General features: G+C 34.4%; 4 protein-coding genes and 1 pseudogene across 5 annotated transcripts; 1 reads left to right on the top strand and 4 right to left on the bottom strand.

The window, feature by feature from the left end:
• Window positions 1–6,848: 6,848 nt before the first annotated feature.
• On the bottom strand, window positions 6,849–11,890 carry LOC106420655 (annotated as a pseudogene).
• Window positions 11,891–11,908: 18 nt separating this feature from the next.
• Window positions 11,909–13,897, bottom strand: LOC106420684 (probable protein phosphatase 2C 30). The gene is made up of 3 exons (XM_048752614.1): window positions 12,794–13,897; window positions 12,292–12,471; window positions 11,909–12,214 (listed from the first exon to the last, which is right to left on the bottom strand). The coding sequence occupies exons 1-3, from the start codon at window positions 13,583–13,585 to the stop codon at window positions 12,050–12,052; spliced, it is 1,137 nt and encodes a 378-aa protein (XP_048608571.1). The 5' UTR covers window positions 13,586–13,897; the 3' UTR covers window positions 11,909–12,049.
• A 5,190-nt stretch (window positions 13,898–19,087) lies between these two features.
• Window positions 19,088–19,710, top strand: LOC106420701 (late seed maturation protein P8B6-like). Its single transcript, XM_013861535.3, has 2 exons — window positions 19,088–19,283; window positions 19,386–19,710. The coding sequence occupies exons 1-2, from the start codon at window positions 19,169–19,171 to the stop codon at window positions 19,535–19,537; spliced, it is 267 nt and encodes an 88-aa protein (XP_013716989.2). The 5' UTR covers window positions 19,088–19,168; the 3' UTR covers window positions 19,538–19,710.
• On the bottom strand, window positions 19,503–21,525 carry LOC106420709 (protein trichome birefringence-like 30). Its single transcript, XM_048752613.1, has 5 exons — window positions 21,028–21,525; window positions 20,775–20,946; window positions 20,491–20,693; window positions 20,245–20,406; window positions 19,503–20,164 (listed from the first exon to the last, which is right to left on the bottom strand). The coding sequence occupies exons 1-5, from the start codon at window positions 21,435–21,437 to the stop codon at window positions 19,807–19,809; spliced, it is 1,305 nt and encodes a 434-aa protein (XP_048608570.1). The 5' UTR covers window positions 21,438–21,525; the 3' UTR covers window positions 19,503–19,806.
• Window positions 21,526–21,654: 129 nt separating this feature from the next.
• LOC106420567 (protein trichome birefringence-like 28) lies at window positions 21,655–23,930 on the bottom strand. Of its 2 annotated transcripts, XM_013861418.3 has the most exons (6): window positions 23,449–23,914; window positions 23,185–23,356; window positions 22,534–22,733; window positions 22,281–22,439; window positions 21,854–22,199; window positions 21,655–21,755 (listed from the first exon to the last, which is right to left on the bottom strand). In XM_013861418.3, exons 1-6 carry the CDS (start codon window positions 23,787–23,789, stop codon window positions 21,672–21,674), a joined length of 1,302 nt encoding a protein of 433 aa, XP_013716872.2. In that variant the 5' UTR covers window positions 23,790–23,914; the 3' UTR covers window positions 21,655–21,671. The 2 variants fall into 2 exon arrangements, with proteins under 2 accessions (XP_013716872.2, XP_013716873.2); XM_013861419.3 differs by having other exon boundaries at window positions 21,655–22,199; window positions 23,449–23,930.
• Window positions 23,931–24,041: the final 111 nt, after the last annotated feature.

The raw sequence follows: 24,041 nt of genomic DNA, 5'->3' as shown, positions 1-24,041 counted from the left end.
AATTAGTTTTTTTTGGTAAATATTGAATTTTAAAAATTTCTATCAAAACTTAATATTATATTTGTTACATTTCTCCGGAGTTGGATAAACTAAAAGCTAAAATTAGAGGTGTCGCATTGAAACAAAACATGTTAGAACGTTAATTTGATTATTATGATTTTTCGGAGATACATGTTTGGAAGCAATATTTATAGAAAAATAAGAAATAAATACAACACATAGAAAATAGTTAAATATTATATATGTTTCTTTTAGATTTGGTTATAATTGTTTTGTAAATAAGTCTTCTTTAAAATATAAATCTATTTATTGTTAATATAATATAACTAAAAGTACTACTAAAATAAATAATAAAAAACATCACACTTTTACTGAAAGAATTTATTCGAAAGTTTTGCAATCTGATGCCCAGTAAAGAGAAAAATGTCCTATTGAAAATAAAATAAAACATATCTTGGGATTTTTTTTAACTTGTGCTTTGGTATTCTTCTCCATCCCCTTCACGTGCAGTCATCACTAACCTGGAATTTCAAAGATACAAAATATATATTAATTAATTTTTATATAATAGACTCTACACAGATTATAAGAAGATATATGTTATGCTATAAAACCATATTTCTAAACTTGTCAAACCATAACAAACCTAAAAACTTAATTCATATATAGCAAAATCAGATATACTTACTATTACCAAGTTGCGGACAAAACTTTTCATTTCTTTTGAAGATTTACAGTAGAAATGTAACCATCTTCAAGTTCAATAATGCAAAGAGAATTGATAAGAATTAGAGCGTAGTAATTTGAGAAGAAAATAAAATAAAACTGAATAAAGGCCAAACATAAATTTGTATGGATTGATTTTTTGCTACATTTAAAACAAAAAAACGATGGAGCGAAAAAAAGAGAAAGAGAATAAATCCATAAATTAATTGTTTGGAAAAGTTATAGAACTCGGGACATGGTGGAATTTATAGTTGATATGTTTTTTAAAAAAAAATCTGAACGTTTGTTAGTGGTATGAGAAATTTAGGGTTTTAGTATTTTAAGTTGCTAAAATTTGTAATCTGAGGGAAATTTTTTTCAATTGATATCTCTCTTTGTTTGGTTAAATAGATGTCATGTTTCCAAAAATTTGTTGGTCATGTGACTTGTGATTTAATATATAAAGGATGAGTTCTTATTCCTATCCGAAATCTCAACCTAACGTGTGGTGTGGGTATCACAAATTTCTTTTAATGATTCTAATTGTATACGTACGTGTTGATCGACTGTGTTTTAATAATTACAGAGCAAGGATGAAAATAGAGCAGTTCGAGTAATGTAAGAGTTCTGTTTTCTTATAAAAAGTATATACAAGTCGTTTTTTGGGTGGGATAAATGTGCAAGTTGTTTTCAAGATCTAATATAAGATAGGTATTTGTCATTTGGAAGTTTTAGCCGTTCAAATCAAATAGAAGTATTTCACCCCAGTTTCCATCATATGGAAAAGGACCAGCTAGCTGGTTATAAAGTCGAGAAAACTAAAATCGAATATGTAAAATAGTCGAAAGTTGAATATGTTTCAATATAATCATTGGAGGGAAATGATTTCACCGGGATTGGTGGGTTCACTTACATCTTATGTTTAAAATTTCCAATCATTTTTTCTACTTTTTTCTTTAATTTATATTATATATGAACATGGTTTGGATATGAACAAATAATACTTGGCCTATTTTATATCGCGCTTCGTCGACGTCTTCCTTCGTGAGACCCATGGCTAATCAAACTGTGTATGATTCTCATTTTAAGCATCGTCAACATCGAAAATACCAAATATATATTTCAGTAATTACATAGTGTTTGTTCGTTTATGTTTTAGTGAAAAAAAAGGAAATATATACTGAGTTTTGGTAATGTTGTTGACTTGTTGAATAAGTAATAGAGCAATGTTCTCTGAAAATGAATTACTTTAAAAGTCTACGAGGAACAGAAGATCAATCAAAGATATATTTTAATTAATTTGTGTCTACATAGACAATCTAATTACTTTATATTGTTTCCTAAGTTAATAGTTGAATAAAAAGGCCTCTTTCTTTGGAGAGTGGGAACTTATTGTCAACTTTAAAACTTGCCTTAATGTTTCATTGCCAATGCTTTGTTTTATCATATTTAAAGTCAAGAAAAGCATGAACAGAACAATACTGTTTTCCCATTAAATTCATGACTCGGACTATAACAAAATAATTAAGATATATACGGTGTTTCTTTTGCATCGCCAGCATGGAACTATAATCAGATAGATTTAATGCATGTTGCTTGTTTGTGTATGCATGGTCGAGTGAAAAAACTGTGCAGTTAGGTTTGGTGATGCTGCTGATGTAGTTTATATAGGGCATAATTTTCCTGTGAAAAGATGGAGAAAGACCAGAATAAAGCTCATTTAAAACATTTGAAGTTATAAAAGTATTTGTTCAATTTCCCTAAAACTTTTAGAATTTTTTTCTTAACCGCACATTCTTTTTTTTTTTATTGAGAAGTAAAGCTTCAAAATATGGTTTGTCTTACCATACCGTATTTTGGATTGTGACAAAGTGCAAGTTGAAAAATTCAACCGTACAGTTTTTTCTTTGTTATCGTTCATAAGTTAAATAGTATTAGTAAAAAAAATATAACCATCATTAATCATATAAAAAAAATACCTTTTTATACCTTTATCCCTCTCCTGTAAATTTATCTATATTTTATATGTTCCAATTTCTATCTAAAAGTATAAAACAATACTTTCCACTAAATAAAATGAAATTATTTGTGTAATTTGGGAAAGAAACTGCTATGAGCATCAACAGAAAAAAAAAGAGCTTTAACTTAGATTTGGTGGCGCTTCTTGTCACATAGATGTGGTAGTTGTAATAATTCACTAAAACTTACTATTTTCAAAATTCTAATTGAAAATATCTTAAAATGTGCGTTAATCAAGGAGAGACTACTTTCTCTTGGATCTTTAACATGTTGAGGTACTTTCATTTGGAAGTGTACTTTGGGACTACTTTTTTTATTTTCTGTTCCCAAAGTACCTTTGATAGAAACAAGACTTTGGTCTTGAAAAGTAAACACTAGTTGGTCTCTTTTTGTTACAATTAATTGGTAGATTTATTAAATAGTGTGCTTTAATGGGAACCGTTAGATTAAAGTGTGATAAACTCAACTAACGACAGGTGCAAAAGAAAGTATAAATCAGATAAATGTGTATGGTCAGATATGATGTGGTCAACATTTTTAAATTCAAATATATGACTACTTATTTGCTTTTCTGTGAAACCACCACATTAAATACATTAATAGATGCGTAAATGGTGTGGATGAAGATACATGCAGTGGTGGTTGTTGCCTTTCATGGTTGGAAGAAGTGTGGTTGAGTGAATGATGGTTGGGTGATACGTTGGCTGGTGAAGCTTGGCTTGGTGAAACGTGGTTGTTGGTAGAGATGTGGTTAGGGTCAGAATCAGGGTTAGTGTTCATATGGCCAGAATCAGGGTCAGTGGTCATGTGGTCGGATTAATGTTCATGTGGTCAAATTCTGCGTTCATGTATTCAGGGTTTTCTCAGAAAGAATTGCAGCGGTGGTTCTTCGAGTGCGGCGGTGGCCGTGAAAGGAGTTGTGGTGATGGCAATGAAAAATTACTGTGGTGATAGTAATCATGTAAAAAATCAAGATGGTAGTGTTGTTTTGAAAGATTTACAGATCTTGAAAGATATAAAAAAGAAAGAGAGAAGGAGAAGAAGGAAAGAGGAGAAAAAAATGAAGAAAGAAGGATAAGAAAAAAAATGATAGATTTTACAATTCGAAAAAAAGATATAGCTTTTGACAAAGGAGATATGTGGGAGAAAAGAAGGAGAGAGAAAACCAATTAGAGAGTTAGGACATTAAAGTTCCATTGTAAATGTAAAAATAGATATATTGAATAACGTCACTCCACTTTTCTAATTAGTTAGAGTTCAAAGGGGTTTTTAGGTATTTTGTCAAGAGAAAGTATGTGACATGATCAAAGTATGTCTAGACGTAAGTTGGCAATGAAAAAATATGCTTCCATGTAATTTTTTCTTGATCAAGATATGTAGGGCCAAAAGTGACACTTCGAATAAGCGTCAAAAGTGACACTTCGAATACGCAGTTTCATACCAGACATTGATACATAATTATGTTAAAGATTGCACTCAGATTCGAGTTTACCAACGTTTCTTTATTCTAAGATATGCCATTGCATATTGTAGTTCTTATCAACTACTTACACTCCAGTTATATGAGCAGATTTTTATCAATCAAACTAATCATCAAATTTATGGATTAGAGTTAATTAAAAAAGATTACAAATCTGAATGATAATTTATTTCTACCCGACAAATTTAAGGAGGGTTATTAGGACAAAAATTTGTGTGGAATTTGAGAATTTTTAAAGTTCAGAGATTTTAAAAGTTGAGTAGATTTGACAAATATTTTATCAACTATTTTGTATGAATTTATGTTGATTGTTATAGAATTTTATAGATTTGCATACATATTTTTTTCATAAGAAATCTCCTCTTAAGGTAATATATACAAGTCTTTTTGAAAACTACCAATCTTTTGTACGTCATATATATAATGTTTTCGTTCATGAGCTACATAGAGGTAATCTCTTCTTTTTCACCATTATTATATAAAGTCTTGCTTCCCATATGCAAAGATAAGAATGACCTAGTTCTGTAGTTTTTCGTGAATGACGAAGTAAGACAAAGAGATTACATTTCTCCATGGCTTGATTCTTGGGTCAATCATCGTCTTCTTCTCCACTTGTCTTTTCGTAGATTTGGTTCATACTCTGGAAGATTGGTGTCACGTTCTTCTTTATACAAAATTGAAATGGACAAATGTTGAAATTATCACATTTTTGAGTAATGTTCGTAAAGAATCGAAGTGTGTGTTTTTATAATACAGATTTTACAATTCTTATGAGTAAACATGATATTTTCAAAGTTGAGTCTAATGAGTAAAAATATAAAGAATTTATATCCCAATAACAATAGAGTTTGATAGAATTACTAAATCAATGAAAATCAAATTTTTTGAATAATCAAAGATTGTAAATGGATTTTAGAAATTCCTAAACCAATAACAAAGGATTTTATAAAAACTTTAAAAATCCATAAACCAATAACAAAGAATCTTAAAATTTCATAATTTTCCTAGAATCCTTGCACCAATAACCCCCCCCTTATATCTATGCAGTTCATTTTAGATAGTAGGCTCAATCAACTATCTTTAATCATACTATTCAATTTCATTTTAGTTATCTTCTAAGGATATTGTTTTTGTTTTTGTTTTTTTTCAGCAAAAGGATTTTATTTTTTGTTTCTCAAAGAATGGCTCTATACTTTCAGTATTGCTTTATTATTATAATTTTAGTTTTATACTATTTTTAGCTTATCGAAGTAAACTCATAAATATATTAAATATCTTATTTAAGAACCGGTTCTTAACTTTTTTAGTTAAAAGTTAAAAAACGGGTTTTTATATTCCGCTAAGAACTCCACCCTAATAACCCTTCCATTAAACATGCTCATAGCTAGTTATTACCAACGGCTAAGTAAATAGTAAATATTACCATTCAAAACACAAGTTGGTTCAAATAAAACGATAATATAATTATACACATATACATATACGATTAACTAACTTGATAAAATAATATTTTCAATTTTTAACATCAAACTATAATAGCTTCTGTTTAGTAAAAAAAAACTAATAGCTTCTGTTAAACACTACATAAACAGAAATGATAGTCAAAACTGGTGAAAGTTTAGTAGTATGGTGAGATCCCAAAGTAAATATCAAAAGAGATTCAAACGAAGACATACCTAATTATACTTCTATAATCCTATATGATATTTAATAATTATAACAAAGTGTTCGCATAATTGGCATCTTTTCAATGCAAATAATTTCATCTTGCAATCTTTTGTCGCTAATCATATCAACTACTCGAATGCTTTGTTAGTTTCTTTTTGTTTTTCCCGTCGTATATTCCATCTATGTGTGGCTTTTCTATAAAGATCAACTAGCAGCTACCGACGATGAAGACTTGTCTTCTTTCTCTTTTATTTGGGCTCATCAGCTCATGGTTGAGTTGCTTCATTTCTTATTTTATTTATACGCATTTTTAAGAACAAAACTTAGGTTCACCCCCTAGATGAATCTTTAAATTCACCCCACCTTTTATGATCAATCAAAGTGACACATATATTATTAATTAAAAAATATTAAATTAAATAAAAAATAGCTACAAAAAATAAAACCGTTAATTTTAACGACGCTAACGCTTCCAGCGAAACCCTAAACCCTTTTAAATTCTAAACCCTATACCCTAAATTCTAAACTCAAATCTAAACCCCTAAACTCAAATCCTATATCCTAAAACCTAATCTTAGACCCTAAATCCAAATTATATACCTGAAACCCAAAAATATACTATAAACCTAAACCTTATACCCTAAACCCAAGTCTTAGACCCTAAACCCAAACCGTAAACTTTAACCCAAACCCTATAGCATCTAAGTTTAGGGTTTGGGTTTAGGGTTTACCATTTGGGTTTTAAGTTTATGATTTGGGTTTAGGGTATAGGTTTTGGGTTTAGGATTTACGGTTTGGGTTTAGGATTTACTGTTTGGACTTATGGTTAAGATTTTGGGTTTAGGGTATATAATTTGGGTTTAAGGTTTACGGTTTAGCTCTAGGACTTGAGTTTAGGGTATAGAGTTTAGGTTTATAGTATAGTTTTTGGGTTTAGGGTATATAATTTGGGTTTAGGGTCTAGGATTAGGGTTTAGGATATATAGTTTGGGTTTAGGGGTTTGGATTTGGGTTTAGAATTTAGGGTATAGGGTTTAGAATTTAAGATTTATGGTTTAGCTGGAAGTGTTATCGTCGTTAAAATTAACGTTTTTATTTTTTGTAGCTATTTTTTATTTAATTTAATGTTTTTTAATTAATAATATATGTGTCACTTTAATTGGTCATAAAGAGTTGAGTGAATTTAAAAGTTCACTACCCTAAAGGGTGAACCTAAGTTTTGTCCCATTTTTAACTATTGGTGGCACTATTCTTTCTCCTCGTGGGTTGGTGACACTTCATGACATTCGTTTTTATAGTAAGTTTTTTTTTTCCAATTAAATGCAACATGTTTACATTACAAGTAACTAGTGTCATGTTTTAGAAAATAGACGCATCACTATTTTTTTTGTAACACTAACTTTTTCAATATACCTTAGCTTCTTGGACTACAAAGGGAAGAATGAATTACATACTCTTGGATAAGCAAAATACATTACAATAAAACTGAATGTTAAAGCAGGATAATTCTTCAAATGAAGATGACAGCGAATTCAAGACAAAGCTCAAATGCGTAGAAAACCTTCACGACACGGTCAGACAGCTCAGAATTAGTCACATGTAGCGATGTTGAGATCTAGTTCACACATATGAAAGAAATCAAAGTAATCTCGATTGCATAGTTGTTGTAACAAACATAATATATATGGAAACAAATAATTTGAGCAAAGTTTTGTTTTAAAAATTTGAGCAAAGTTTTCTTCATGTCCCAAGGAAGCAAAGGCCAAGACTCCTACCCTGAGTTTCAAACTCCGTATCATTTAAGTATTGAATTCTTTATTTCTTGCTTCATGCGACCGTAAACTTTGATAGGATCAGATCCTATGGGGGCATCAGGTCAATCATGCGAAGATGTTGTGGTTTCGTATAAGCCTACCTTTGTTGACACTCCCCTCTCTTCTCTCTTTTGAATGGTCTTTTTGTGCATTGATTTTTATTTTAATGTCCCTCGCATTCACATATCTCTTATACATTGTCTACACATGATAAATGAGTAGCAAAAACTAATACAAGTCGAGATATAATTGATTTTCTCCTCTCTTCTCTCTTTGAATGATCTTTAGTGCATTGATTTAATCTGCTACAGAATCTTAGTGTCATTCACAGTCACATATTTGTTATATATTGTCCACACAAATGAGTTGCAAACTAATACAAGTAGAGATGTGGTCAGCTTAACGGCACCGAGCGACCTAACCCTAATTAATGCCGGTTTAAATCCGGTTTGTAGAGCAATCTGCGGTTTGTCGGGTCATGCATGGTTCTTCCTGCCCTTTAACTTTTTTTTTTCTTTTTCTAAGTCTTGGTTAATTTTCATTGAAAAGAACATGAGTTCAAAGACAACGCAAGTAGTTGCAAACATGACAGTGCTATTGAAAGTTAAGGTCTGATGATGACAAAACTTTTTAACCAGTCAAGTAGAATCAGGAAGGACAACAAGTCTATGTCCTCGCTAAACTGTTGTTCAGAGAACCTCGTGGCTCATTTTCTAGCATATGCAGCCATTTTAAGCCTCTCTGTTTCTTTCATCTTCACAATATCAAGGATCGCTTCAGCATATTCCTCCACAGTCTCAGCAAGAAAGCCTGTTCTTTGTCCATCTTCTTCCAACACAATGTCCATTTTGGGTCCAGCCGAGTTGTGAGCTGCACCACAAGTAAAAAAAAAAAAAAAAAGATGAGCCTTAAGAAGATATAAGAGTAACTGAAATTCTGGGATAAAAGCCTTAAGTCTGACCAATTGGGATTGCACCAGCCGCAGTCATGTACTCAACAACACTAATGCCATAGATTGACCAATCTATGATCCCATAGAATAAGAATCACAAAAGCTCTGTGTATTACAAGAAACAAGTTTGAATAAGAGCTTTGAGCAAACACCTGTACATGGCGTTTTTATTGTTCTCTACAGTCACTACCAACAAAACAAAAACCTCACTAGCAAACCAACAGAAGTTAAAGGTTTGAAACCACTAAGCAAGGAGAAACAAAAACCTCTTGGCGATTGAAGCGTTGTTGTTACATGGAGTTCCTTTGACGACACGAGATATCATATCCAACTAATGGTTAAGTAATGAGTATAGCAAACGACTTTTCAACCAAAGAGGCGAGCAAGAGGGTAAGTGAAAGCGTATCCACTAGTGTCAAGGAAGTACAAAGGAGTGAAATTTCGTAAGGCTTCCCACGCTAGATAAACAGAGCCAAGACTCTGACCTTTCAGTGTACGTTATCTCTTCAATCCATTTCCTTTTGTTAAGATGTCACCTAATCGCACACACAAAGGAAGTTGCATCAAAGCTACAAACAAAAGCACCACTGTTACTTTAACACTCTGAGGATCCAAATGGCACCATTCATAACTGAGAAACACCTATGGTGAGGTCCAAATATTAACAAAAACAGAGATTTTTGTTACTATTAGATGTGATGCGGTGGGGTTTGTAAACATTTGAAGTTTAAAACTCGTTCTATTAGTTCTGGAATTCAGGTATCGAATCCAGTTCTGGTCGAATATTTCAGATATCATGTATTTCGAATTCAGACCGATTGGATAATTTAGAATTTTGGATTGGATTTGGTTAGGTTTTATATCAGAAAGAATAGAATTTTCTTATCGGATCCATTTGTTAAAATCTGAAATACATAACCGGATACAATTCTAAGCCAAAATTAAACAATTCTAAGCCAAAAGTAAACAATTTTAAAACACAAAAATTTTGTTCGATCCGGTTGAAGTCCAATTTTTAATATCCGACATATGCATAAACATCCGGAAATAATCAAAATAACTAAAAATATTTTAATTCTCCAAAAGCTGTAAAAATATTTCTCCAAAAACTAACTATTATATTATAATTATAATTTGAGTATTTGAATTATTATAAGCATAATATAACTAATATTTTAGATATACATTTATACTTCGGATATTTTTAGATATTGTTGGAAATATATTGTTGTATCAATAAATTTTAAAACTACATCGTTACAGCTAAATCAAATAACCCTATAGACTAAATTATACGGTAAATTTTCTATAGTTACAACTCAATTAATCACACATGTCTAAGAATTAAGAGTTGTTGAAATAATATAACAAGGTAAGCCATTTCTCAAAATATAAAAATATAACAAGGTGAGATCTAGAACTCTCAAGTAAATGAATATGGAAACTTCTGAGGACTGATAACGATGATCACGGGTAACACTGAGAGCAATTGCATCCACACAGAGGTTACCTTCCTTACGAACAAAAGCAATGCTCCAGAGCCTGAAGCTTTGCAGCTGTCTCCGTATGGAGTTTAGCATATCTCCGAACTGAATTTATCAAGCCATGCACATCCAATAAGTCGTCAAGAGACTTCCCCTGTTAACAGAAAAAGACTCTCAGTTGTGAAAACATATTCCCAATATATCAGACTCTTCAAGCTCGCCAGTAGAAATGGAAGAATAATAAGAGATGCTTATAATTGAAAAATATACCAGTAGGGTGCCATTAACGAGCTTTGGTTGCACTGTTAGCTTCTTCAACTGAGGTGAGTTTTCAAGCACCGTTACTAAGCCAGGGATTGCATCTTGAGAGATTGCTGTCTCAAGCGTCAAATCTTTGACCTTGAAGCTCGGAAAAGGAAGATGATAGAGCTCGGCAACAGATAATATCTTTTTTTAAAAAGAGCACATATCGTAAATACCAAAACAAAATATATCAAGAAAGAAAGCAAAAGGCTGTGAGCATCTGGAATGGAGATCTCTCTCAAGCTTTTAGAAAACTTTTTTACTAAAATATTATTATTATCATTGGTGAAAAACTCTAGTTACGGATGACCTAGAGAAGAATAAGATGAGAATTATGTTTTAATGATATCTAAGCGATTTCATAGAGTGTGAATGTGTTATTGCAAATCAAAACCTAACATGACTAGTAGCTATTAGAGAACGCAGGAGTGTCTACCTTAAGAAGGTTAGGCCCAAAGGTAAGTGTCTCTACATTCTGCAACTTCTCTACCATCTTTTGCATAATGACTTGAGGAAAACCATCCGTCAGCATTTCAGTTGACATTACGCTAATCTCTAGGTTAGCTTCGGTTAAAGAAGAGACATCAACTAAAGTACTGTACATAGATACACGCAGCTTCTCAATCTGAGACAACGGATATGTGGTGCCACAATTTGCATTCCCGTAGCCCTAATGGTTGCTTCCAATGTTCTCAGACTTAGAGATTTGCTGACATCAATAACCTTCAGCTCGCTGCAAAAGTCCAAACTTAGGCGTTCGAGAATCGGACTACCAGATAGAATCCTAGCCATGCACTCCTCAGAAAAATTGCAACAAAACAGTGACAGTTTCTTCAGAGATGTCCAAGACACTGAGCTTATGGGAACCTTCATATCAGAGTAGTAGTTGTGTACCGAAAGTGTGAGTTGTTTGATAGTGGAACTGAAGTACAACAACTCAGGTAAGTTATACCTATAATAACGTATATCCAGCAACATATTCTCCACATTCTTTGACATGGCGAACTCTATAGACCTGTTAATGTCAGGAGACTTGATGGACCTGTTAATGTTATCGGCATAAAGATGAAAACTCGTCATCTTGCGAGCCGTGTAGCGAGCTAGGGTTTTGTTCATCGAATCAACCTTAAAATTATGCCCGGTCCAAACGAGGTAGAGAGAAGGTGTACCAGACCATACATGCCTCCATCGTTTGGACAAGGTGGAAGTCTTGATGGCAGTTGCGGTTTTAAGAGAAGAGAGGATGTGTTGTAGGATCTCATCAGGCAGAGAGCTGATGGAGTCTACGCCGTCTCCATCTCGGCCCTTGTTCGCCATCTTAATTCACCACATGCTGAATGACAATATTTTGGATGATATTTCCTTATGATGAAATATTCTTTTAGGGTTTTTTATGAAATAGCTTCTAGTTTTTGCTTTTTTTTCTCAAACATATCGCAAGATATTGATTAAAAAAACATATCGCAAGACACTTGGATCTTGAGATCCCCAGGAATAATAATAATATTAGTTAATAATGTTTGAAATTTATATTTACATGTAAATTACCGACAAAATTTTCAATAACTTAAGACCTACCGAATTTAATCAAAGTTTAGCTTAATACTAGGATACGTTTAATGAATCATGGCACAAACTTTTGTAGCTGAATTATGATCAGACTAATATCATCCAAGGACCCTCTCTTACAGGATAGCTCGACTAGTTTCTGGCAAGCAGAGAGTGTCTTTGGATTCTCCACATCTACGCAGTATGGTCGAACCACATCAACCGCCTCCTGGTTCGTTACCTATAACGTCCACGGAAAATCCGATTCAACATTCAAACCACAGACTAACAAAAGAAGACATTTCCAGTTAGGCTTACCTTATCCCAAAGGCCGTCAGATGCTAAGATCAAGAACTCAAATTCCGGTTTAATCCGTAATGTTTTTGTTTCTGGTTCAGCTATTACCCACTCCTTGAGATACCGATCTCCAATTCCTCGTGAGACGGCTAATGTTCCTTGAATTCTCCACACGCCGTTGCAGCAGTCAACATAACCACCCTACACAACACATAAAAATTAAGTAAACCGCACCCAATCAAACAAAACTGGACTACTACATCATTTTTTCATCCATTCGGCGATTCCTATAAAACATGGGAAAATAGAGAAAATAGAATGTGACCTATGTGTTAATAATTTGATCAAAATTTCAATGTCGTTGGTATAAAACTTGAAGAACAATGAATTTATCACATATATTTTTTCCTAAGATATGGTTACCTAAACCTTGGCATATTTTTAAATATATTTTCAGCCATTCCACGATTCTGTAGTGCTAGTAATTACTAAAACACACAATATAAAGGATGATAAAACTCACCAATGCTTCAATCCTTTTGAGCTCATCTGCTTGACCAGGATTGTGATCGGTAGTAAGAGCTTCCGCAACTCCACCGCGGCTTATAACAGCCCGGCAATCTCCGGCATTCGAAACCGCAAGCTCGCCTTCAGATATAAAAGCGGTTACGCAACACGCGCCGCCTCTCGAGCCTTCTTTCAAGAAGTCCTCGTCAGTTTTTATGTAACCCTCTCTTATCGCTCTCTCAACCGAGTAAACACTTTCTCCCGACCTCGCTGCCTCCTTCGCCGCCTCAATGTTGCTACCGAGATTCTTGGCCGCGAACTCCGCCGCTTTGGATCCGCCGTGGCCGTCGAAAACGCCGAAGAAAGCCTTTTTACGTACTCTTTCGTCGGGATCAACCGCCGCGACGTACCGATCTTCTGTTGGTCCACGTCTTCCTCTCTTGCAATAAACAGAGTATAATCCATCTTCCTCTACTTCGACAACCTCATCCGCTTTTTCCGGCGTCTTCACCGTCGTACTACACCACGATGCAACCACCGGAGGCAACTTTAGGTCAAGCATCGGTGGTCTTTTTCTTTTCAACACGGTGTCGGAGCCAGGACACGAAGTCGTCTCTTTAGCCTTCCTTGAAGGACACGCTACCATTGCCAGCTTCTGTGGTGTTGAACGTGGTGAAGACGACGGCGTTTTGACCGATGTTGGAGAAAAAACAAGCGGAGACGAAAAGAAAACAGGAGATTCCGGAGCCATTATCACTAATCTGTTCATGGTAAGTTTGCCTCTTCTTGATCGAACTCTTGAATGCATATAAGGAAAAGATTGAAAAGGAAAAATAGAAATAGGGTTGCGTTTTGATTAAGTTATTCCTTGTTGTGTACGTCTGAAAAAGCAAAGAACCTAGCGATATAGTGGGCGGTTAGATATTTTTATATATGACAAAGTTTTGGGTCAATGGTCAACGACGATTGTTTATCATTCTTATTAACACCTTCGTGACCAAGTCTATCTCTCGTAATTTAGTCAAATTCACGTCGGTGCCAAAATCACTCATCTCCACAAGTTTTTTGTTTGATTTATTTTAATTTGGTAAGAGGCTTTATTATATTGCCATAATTAATCTTTGAATGTTGAACTACCGTCCATTGAATTTGAATACAACTGTGTCACTAATTTGATTTATTTCATTTTAAGGAGGGCGTATTCAATTGAGAGTTTTATGTGATTTGCACTACAAGAAAACAGGGGGATTTTGATGGCCGAAATCGTCGGAAATTCGTCGGAATAGACCGATTCCGACGAATTTCCGACGAACCTGTCCGTCGGTATCGTTTTGTCGGAAAAAAAAATTTCGTCGGAATTTCGTCAGAACTTCCGACGACTTTCTGACGAATACCGAGAAACGTCATTCTGACGAACTTCCGACGATATTACGATGCGGACACACGAGACCAGAGTTCATCGGAAAAACTATGTACCGACGGAGAACGTTCCTCGGACAATTCCGACGTAGTGGATTCCTCGGTGTATTCCGACGAACTTTGGGCGTCGGAATATACCGACGGACAATGGTCGTCGGAATATACCGACGGATATTTGTTCGTCGGTATATTCCGACGAAAATTGGTTCGTCGGTACATTCCGACGGATATTTGTCCGTCGGTATATTCCGACGACCATTGTCCGTCGGTATATACCAATTTTAAAAACGAATTAATTTTGCATTTTTATATATTTTTTATATTAATAAATTAAAAAAATCAGAAATTTAAAACTAATAATATTATATAATTTAAATTCATACAAACCGAAATAGAAAAAAAACATTCAGAAAGTTTAAAATTTATACAAACCGAAATAGAAAAAAAAACATTCCGAAAGTTTTAAAAAGCCGAAAAAAACTAAGATGAACTCGAAGACATCAAACGATCTAGCTTCTGCATTATCTCGGTGTTGAACTTCTTCTGGGATGCCAACTCAGCAAGGATAGTGGCATTCTCCGAAAGGATAGTGGTGTTCTGCTCCTCCAATGCCCCAATCCGTTCATCTTTGTCATGTAGCTCCTCGAGAATCATGGTAAATCTACTGTTATTAAAACATGAATTTTAAAAACTCATTTAAAATCCAGTGTTATTGAACTTGACATTTTATAAAGTACTTTGAAATCCACTGTTATTGAAAATATTTTAAATTGTGGAATTTTAAAGTTTTTAAGTGATTTTAGAGTGTTTGGGTGGAGTTTCTTTCTTAAAAAAATTAAAACTCAAATCCCATAGTTTTAGGTGATATTCTAGAGTGGTTTAACAAAAATCATTTTATTCTCTTCAATTCCTTAAAATCATCTAAAATCTCATTAAAAATTAAATCACCTCAAATTTTAGGGGAATGTATTCAATTTAACATTTGATGTGATTTGATTTTTAATGGGGTTTTAGATGATTTCAATAAGTTGCAGAGATTTAAGTGATTTTTGTTAAACTATTCTAGAATATCACCTAAAACTATGAGATTTGGGTTTTAATATTTTTAACTAAGAAATCCTACCCAAACACCCTAAAATCACCTGAAAACTTTAAAACTCCACAACTTAAAATATTTTCAATAACAGTGGATTTCAGAGTACTTTAAGAAATGTCAAATTCAATAACCGTGGATTTTAAATGAGTTTTTAAAATTCATGTTTCAATAACAGTGGATTTGTCATTTTAATACAAATCACCTGAAACTTTCGGGTGAAACTTTCAGTTGAATACTTCCCCTTAGATTGAATACACCCCCTAAATGTATAGTTTAATTACCTTAATTACGGTCTAGTAAGTCTTTCGAGTATGCACGGTCCCATTTTTCAGACGGCTTGATGAACTGATAGGTTTGGTTACATTAACTACTGCTATTGAATTAATCAAAGAAAGTCAGTCACGCCATTTATTTTAGTAATTAAACTGAACGCACAAACATACATGCATTTTATGTTATCGGCAAAGTGCACCCCGTCTGGTTTTAATTTTTTTTTGTAAAGTTTACAAACATCTTTCATATTTATATGATATTCGCATCCTTGGCAAAAAAAAAAATGTTATCGGCAGCAAATATTCGCAACTCAATGGTATGGATTTATGTCAAAACTCATGTCATGTATGATGATGAGTAGGTGAGAAATCGAGAATGTATTATGAAGAAGACGTGAATTACTAGCTACCATATATAACTATTGATTTTCTCTCATCAAGTATAGTTTTCTCTCATTAAGTAGGAGTTTAAAAAAAAAGGGATATAGTTTTACGCGTTAATTAACAACATAAAACTACTTTAAAAACGTAAAATATTGGTTTACACGCTAGAAAAGCTACTATATTAGCGTGTAAACGAAAATGAATATGGTAAAAACTATATAATAAATATACATATAAATACGAAGATTTCTTGACAAAAAGGGGGCTAATTGCGAAGAAATACGGAACTAGTCACATCTGGTCTTCCTATACCAATTTTAGTTAGGTATATATGTATGTTTTATAAATTTGTGCATTAATTGCTAACTAATTTAGAAGTAGAAACCATCAAACTTTCAAGTCAATTAGTCGATGAATAACAATTAAAGTTTGATGTGTATACGTAAATGGTTCCCAACTTTTGATGGTATATTACGTGAATGCGAGGGATGAATAACTCGATTAAGAAAAAGTAGTCTTCGGACATATGCCTTTCTAGAAAAGCTATCCATTTGTAGGATTTTGGATACTTGATAAGACTTTTTATTGAAGCTGATTTTGGGGCTTAATAGAAAAAGCTTCGTAAAAAATAAAGGGTTTTAAATTTAGTCCCTCCAATTAATTTATAATGCAGAGCGAAAAATACATGATTTACTGTATACCTGGCAAAATGTATTGTATTAATTATTGGAGTATGATTTCTATAAAGGTTAGGAAATCATACTAATATGTTTTTAGATAATGATTCATATGTTTTTCCTAGTTAGATTTGGTTTTACGTTTTCCTATTCTAGCAATACTTTCTTGGGTATAAATACCAAGCATGATTCTCAATAAAATTCAAGTTTCTTTTGATCCCAAACTATAATTTGTCAGGGTATCAATACTCCAATATTAATTCTTATAAGGAAAGAGGAAGACCATTTAGATTTGAGACATCATACCATACGTAAATGTCTGTTACAAAAAAAAATACCATACGTAAATGTATAAATATTAAAGTATTGTGTATGTAGTGTATGATTGGGAACAGTTGACAATACCTCGTCATATATGAACGGAAATAACTTCCCTCCTAAGGCTCAGTCTCGAGTCGGCCTTTTTGACTTGGCAAACGAATTTAACTTTAGAGTTTACTTTCTGGTTAGAAATTACATTAAAATATATATATATTAGAACACAAAATAAAATTAACATGAACAACATTTTCAGCTTTGAAATTGACGTAACAACGACATATATAACTGTTTGAAACAAAATAAATTCACATTTATAAAGCAATCAGCTAATCGAATATGCAACATGTAATTCAGAGCTTAACGATTGGATAGTTGGTAAGTTATGTAAATGCCACAAAAGACAATGTGACGGTCAAAACTGAGGGGCACATTTGTCCATCAATTGTAGTCCAAGGTTATTCTGAATCAGAAAGTGAGGTTTCATCAGATGAAATCAGAAAGGGAGTTATATACATTGTTTCCTCACTTTTGATTTTATATAAACATTCATAAAGATAGAACTCATACCACGAATTATCATTTATCTCTGTCATTGCTGCTTTCTGAGAATAACCTTGTGGGATAGCGAAGACAGTGTCTTTATCACAATAATGAATTTGTTGTATTCTTTTCCAAAGACAAGACAGTCTAGACCGGGGGAAGACTAAAGTATCCTGAAGGTAACTCATTTTGTTATAATAGACAACTTCTAAAAATTCATATCTATAGCCTAGTGAACTTATTTTGTGGGTTATAGTATAGGCAACTCAACTTACTTTATGGTTTTCTCTTTTGAGTTCATTTCTGGTAACATTTAATACGTAGTAGAAAAAGGATTTTGACATTTCTCATGGCCTCTTAATTTTCTCCATTTCTTTAAATTTTCTCCATTGTTCATCATTTTAGATTTGGAATTGTATTCCCCAGTTTATATGTTGCAACACATATGTTCTAATCAAGGATGATTTTTTAATTGTTTTTTGTTTGTTAAAAGTTGTTTATTTCACTTGATTTTTAATAAATAATCATAGTTGTTGCGATCCAGGGGTGGGAGACTTTTTCGGTAGTTCAATCTAGTCTCAAAACAAAGAATAGCCGTCACCTAATGTCGTTTTGACCAGCAAATTACACACCTACCATAAGGTACGGACTGAGCGAACGACCTCCAACGTTTTAAATTAAACTTATTCTGTATATAAGCATACAAGACAACACACAAAACAGCTTCCGGGGTATAGATAAGACCATCCACAACGGCGATCCGTAGTAAATCCTTAGCACGAAAACATATGAGTTTTTGGTTTCGAAATTAAAAAAACAAGGAGAAAAGGTAAGGATCAGTCCTTACATTAGGGTTTTAAGGACCGGGTCCGTATCGACGTGGCGCGCAACGATTGGAAGAGTGGGGACAAGTACCAATGAAGTCGATGATGAGGCGACCGTTTGAGAAACGGCCCGTGGGATGGTGGAAGAATGTGTCTCCGTATGGACGGAACGCGACGTGAGGAAGATCGTTAGGATCAGAGAGGCCGAGCAAGTTTCCTGTGTCGGCAATGGAGTCGCGGAAGCTGATGATCGACTTGAAATGCTGGCACTGCGTTTCAGAGCTCGCGGTGGTGAGAAACATAGTAGATAAGATGAAGGTCACGAGCTTCTTCATTAAGGGATGAGAAGAAAGAGACGCCATGTGAGAAGCTCCAAGGTCTCTGGTCTCCGTCGTCCCTTCCGATTTTGAATCTCATTTATTTGTGAATATAAAGACTCCTCAATAGAGTCCACCATTGGACTCACTTTTTGATTTAAAATCTTTAACTATTCAATTAAAAAATATATAGTAAAATAATGGCTAAGGACTCTTTAATAGAATCCACCATTGTCGATGCCCTAAAGAACACGCGGTGAAGCAGCGTGGCTCTTTCAAGTTCCAAGTATACGTCAGCTAATTCAATCCGCACGTGGCATGTCACCATCAAAGAAGAGCACACGTATGACGTACCGATTGTTCCTGAATCACCACGTCAAACCTCAACGTGGAGACACTAGCTAGCAAAATGACATCCCAAACAATTCGAATATATATACATATAGACCGATCTCTAAGTTTTTTTAAAACTTTTGCTACATTTTAAAACTTTGTTTGGGTTTATTTTTTTTGTTCTCTAAGTTTTTTTAAAACTTTTGCTATGGCGTCTCAACAGGAGAAGAAACAGCTAGAAGAGAGGGCCAAGAAGGGAGAAACGGTCGTGCAAGGTGGCACTGGAGGCAAAAGCTTCGATGCTCAACAGCATCTTGCTGAAGGTCTATATCTACTTCTTTCTCATTTTATTGTTACCTATGTTTCAAGCTATTAATTTAAGACTATAGTAATGTGTTTAATATTTGTGGAATATTATGTTTAAGGGAGGAGCCGAGGAGGGAATACACGGAAAGAGCAGTTAGGAACTGAAGGATATCAACAGATGGGACGCAAAGGAGGTACTAGAACTGGAAAGGCTGACGATGAAGATGAAGGAGAGGAGATGGATGAACCCACATCCAGGACCAGGACTTAATCTAAAAGGCTCTCGATGGATGTGTAATAAAAATCCTATGTCAAATATTTCCATGTAGAAGGCGTGTTTGGTTTCTTGTAATAAGTTCATCTTTGGTTCACAAGATGATAATGACCATGTTTGTATGTTTTCATAGTGCTTCTTTTGTGACTACTAATCAAGTTATGCTTTCGGACAAAAAAAACTATTCTCTATGCAAAGACGAGACACTAAAACTTAAACTTACACGTTCAGTTATAAACCAACTTGAAAAGTTCACAAAAAAGTGTTTAACTTCTGTGGATGATATACAATGAGAGAAACTCGTTCCATGTATCTGGCAAACCTGGAAGACACCAGTGATAACAATCAGCGAACGTTCTTGGATCCGCTTTCTGCACCGGAGTTAAGAGTCTACCATTTCTCGATCCGTAAAAGGATGTATGCGCATCTTTCCTGTACTCTGACATCGTTGTCACGTTGAGGAATGTTACATGAACTTTTGCGGTGGATTTAGTCACGTTCACTGCGATTTCTTGAAGCCTACGGTTTGTTCCGACATCTACTGGTTTCGACATGTTGAGTATAGGTTCCGTCTCTTTCTCGCACTTTCTGGTTACTCCTCCATTAACGTCCCAGTCTGAACTCCTGTTACATTTTGTTGAAGGTGTCATCAAAGGGAAAGTTGAAAACAAAACAAAACTTGGGTTTCTCGGCTCATAAGTTACCTGACATGAGTTGGTGACATGCTGCTGAAGAAGACAGATGTTCGGTTTGGGTTAATGTTTTGTTCTAGCCAGTTTTTCCATGTTCGTAGTACTTCTTCGTACATGCTATAGATTCCAACTTCATTACTCTCTTCTGATTCGTTAGTGATGAAAGATCCTCGTCTTCTTCAGCCAGCAAAAAACTTTATTAGTAATGGTTAAATTGGAGTATGCAACATGGTAGAAATACTATGGTCATTTACTTACAGAACTTTGATCTTAGAATGTCTGGTCCACCAAATGTAAGTGTTGAACACGAGGAAGTCTGCGTCTTTCCAGTTCTCGCCGTGCTTTGAGATTGATCCAGGCATGATAATTGGTTCTCTCTTGCCATCTCTCTTGTCTGGAGGATCAGCATTTGATTCGACTAGGAATGGTGCCCAGTAGAATGATATGGTTGTGTTGTACTCCTACACATTAAAAAGGAGAGATCAGATTTTGATTACTTTTTGCTTCTTGGGTTATTACATTTTTTTTTTGGCATATAAGACCTCTGTAATGAAGATTGACATTTGTGCTGTGTGGTTTAATGTCCTTTTGCTTGATGGAATGATTGATTGAACCATACAAACCATGGACTGCCACTGGTTATAATGTATTGAATCACCAATGAACATTAGTTTCTTTCCCCTGAGTTTCTCTAGCAGCGGCTTTGCGTCAAACCTAAAACACAATAAAGTCATTTGAGAGAAGAAGAAGAAGAAGAAAGTGTACTCAGTTTGTTCTCAGAAAGATGAAACGGACCTTGGTAAAGAGCAGTCTCGAGGTTGCCATCTCCATTTCTGGTACTTTGAGTCTGGCCTACCGTTTCTTGTGCATGCCACCCACTCTGAGAGAAACTCGCATTCATCTTCTTTGTACAAGGGATGTGTAACGTTATCCAGAACCCATTTTCCTGTGAAAACATCGCAGACTTCTAATGACACCAGGCCAATCTTCTTCTCTTTATTTTCTTCTTGTAGGTTATCTTTCTTGAATTCTTGAAACTGACCAAACCTCTGTTTCTCATTGTACAGATAGCATCCAAGAAGGAACAAGGGAAGAACAATGACTCCAACATATAGCACATGAAGGTAAGAACTCCTCTTTGTACCACCAGTTTGTTTCATCTTGTTAGATTGGTTTATGGACATAAGGGAGAATTGGTTGAACATTCATGAATGTTGGAGTCGTAGTTGGTTAATCAAAAAGCTAGTAGTTTCAACTAAACCAACATCTTTCACAATCATGGAGCTGATAATACCACCTACTTATCTTGGCATTTATCATAATTATTCATCTGTTAAATTAATAAATGTTGTTTTGGTTATTCTTCATTATTATTTGCCTGCAGATCAAGAAAAGATTAGTACTAAATGACAAGGCTGCAAGTGACAAATACATTTTCTCTATATTTTTTGTGAACATAGGCATATAGCAAAACATGATGTGGCGTACTTGGATCCCACGTCAATTCCCTTTAGGTTTTCATCCTATATACATCACAAAGAATTTTTTTAAAATAACAAAAAAAAGGATGAGAGGTTCCATTGGGTCATAACGATTTTGAGATGATATGTGTATAAAGAATCTCATTCCAAGTATCTGGAAGACCAGGTAAGCACCAGTGGATACAGTCGGCATAAGTGGCTGGATCGTTTTGCTGCTCCCGGGTCAGCAACTTGCCTTGCTTGATCGTGTAAACCGATGTATGTGCATCTTTACGGTACTCAGACAACGCAGTGATGTTGAGGAAACGTATAGGAACTTTCATAGACTGCGTGACGTTTTCAACAGATGAAAACAGTCTGTAGTCCGTTCCTATCTCCGAAAACAGCCTGTAGTTCGTCCCGACGTTGAACACCATGGACTTGTTTAGGATCGGTGTTGTCTCTAATGCGCATAGTATACCATCAGGATTCCCCCAGTCCGAACTCCTAAACAAAACAAAAATATATTAATTATAAAAATTACTTATACAGCTTAAGTAAATATTAGGGAGAGACTAATTTATTTACTTAATGTGAAGTGGAGACATGCTCATGAAGAAAACAGTTGTACGTAGAGGATCAATGTGATGGTCCACCCAATCTCCCCATGTCCTCAACACTCTCTCATACGCTATTGGCCGTCTGATCTCATCATATTCTGTGTCACCTTCATCGAACGATCCTCGTCTGTTTTCAACATCACCTTCTTCAATCAAGTTCATTACATTTACAATATATACACAAGTGTCTCTGTGTGTCAGTACTGTACTATACTACTTACAAGACTTTGATGTATACAGTGTTCATCCACCAGATGTAACTATTGAAGACAAGAAAGTCAACGTCTTTCCAGTTGACTCCATGCTTCTCAATGGACTCTGGCATTATTATACGATCGATTATACTATGCTTTCTTGGATCGTCTGAATTTGATTCCACCAAAAACGGTGCCCAATAAAACTCCACCGTGGCGTTATAGTCCTTTTTATTAATAAAAACCCAAAATAAGAATAAAAAAATGTCAAGTGGAGTTTGGTGTGATTTGTATTAAAAAAAATTGTTGTTATTAAACATAAATTTTTATAAAAGTTTTAAATTTCAGTGTTAAGAACTTGTGATTTTTAAAGTAGTTAGAAATTCATTGTTGTTGAAAATATTTTAAATAGTAAATTTTAGAAAAACAAATTCTAATATTAAAGTGTTCTGATGTAACTTTTTAATTAAAAATATCCAACTTTAAATTTTGTGGTTTCAAATAGAATTTAATAAAATCACAATAACTTTCATAATTCACCTAAACTATCTAAAAGTTCATTAAAATCAAATAATTTCAAAATAAAATCAAATACTATATTGAATAGACCCAAAAAAAGAATAATGTCAGTACTGTATCACAAGTGTCAGTACTGTATCACAAGTGGTACTACTTTACCTGGATTTGAAAAGTGGTGAGAGAACCGGACTGGTTTAAGCTTTTTCTACTGGGAGCAACCACTGATTGAACCAAACAAACCATTGATTCCCATTGGTTCCGGTTTAGCGAGTCACCCACAAACATCAACCTCTTGTTCCTCAACTTCTCTAGCAACACTCTCGCTTTGAATCTTCAAACCAAAATCAGTAACACAATAACATCAAAATCATATTGTCTTAAAACGTAAAAGAACAGAACATCTTTAAAACAATTTAGCTTTACTTTGGCAAAGAACAGTCTCTAGGTTGCCATCTCCAGTTCTGAAACAGAGAATCTTTCCTTCCGTTTCTTAAGCACGTCACTTGCTCCGTCAAGAACTCGCACTGCTCCTCTTTGTACAATGGATGCGTCTTGTTGTCGAATACCCATTTTCCGGTGAAGAGATCGCACTCCTCCGGTGGCAACTCCACGGCCCCTCCGTCTCCAAATAAACTAGAGAATGGGCTTGGGGATGTTAAGTACGCAATGGATTTGACGTTGTCATTGTACATGATGATCCCGACGAGAAAAAGGGAAAAGACGACTGCAAAGATCGAAAGATTACTCTTCCTCATCTGTTTCATGATCACTCCTGAGGGTTGTATCTGATAAAGAAGAAGAAGAGTAAAGAAGAAAGAAGATGACGTTTTTGAACAGTTATGTAATTGTCGGTAGGTGGCTCAGAGAGACAGAGAGATGGATATTTAATCATATAAACAGAAAAGAAGATAAGGATTATTTTAAATAGTTTATGAATAATACGATATAGACTTTACTGTGGATAGTACTGATTGGTTATTTTGGTCTTAAAAGCCTAAAATATATTAATTATAACT

Source organism: Brassica napus, chromosome C3 (assembly GCF_020379485.1).
Source record: "Brassica napus cultivar Da-Ae chromosome C3, Da-Ae, whole genome shotgun sequence".
NCBI lineage: Eukaryota > Viridiplantae > Streptophyta > Magnoliopsida > Brassicales > Brassicaceae > Brassica > Brassica napus.
Note: the sequence above shows the minus strand (reverse complement) of the source record. Positions and strands in the feature narration are given on the sequence as shown.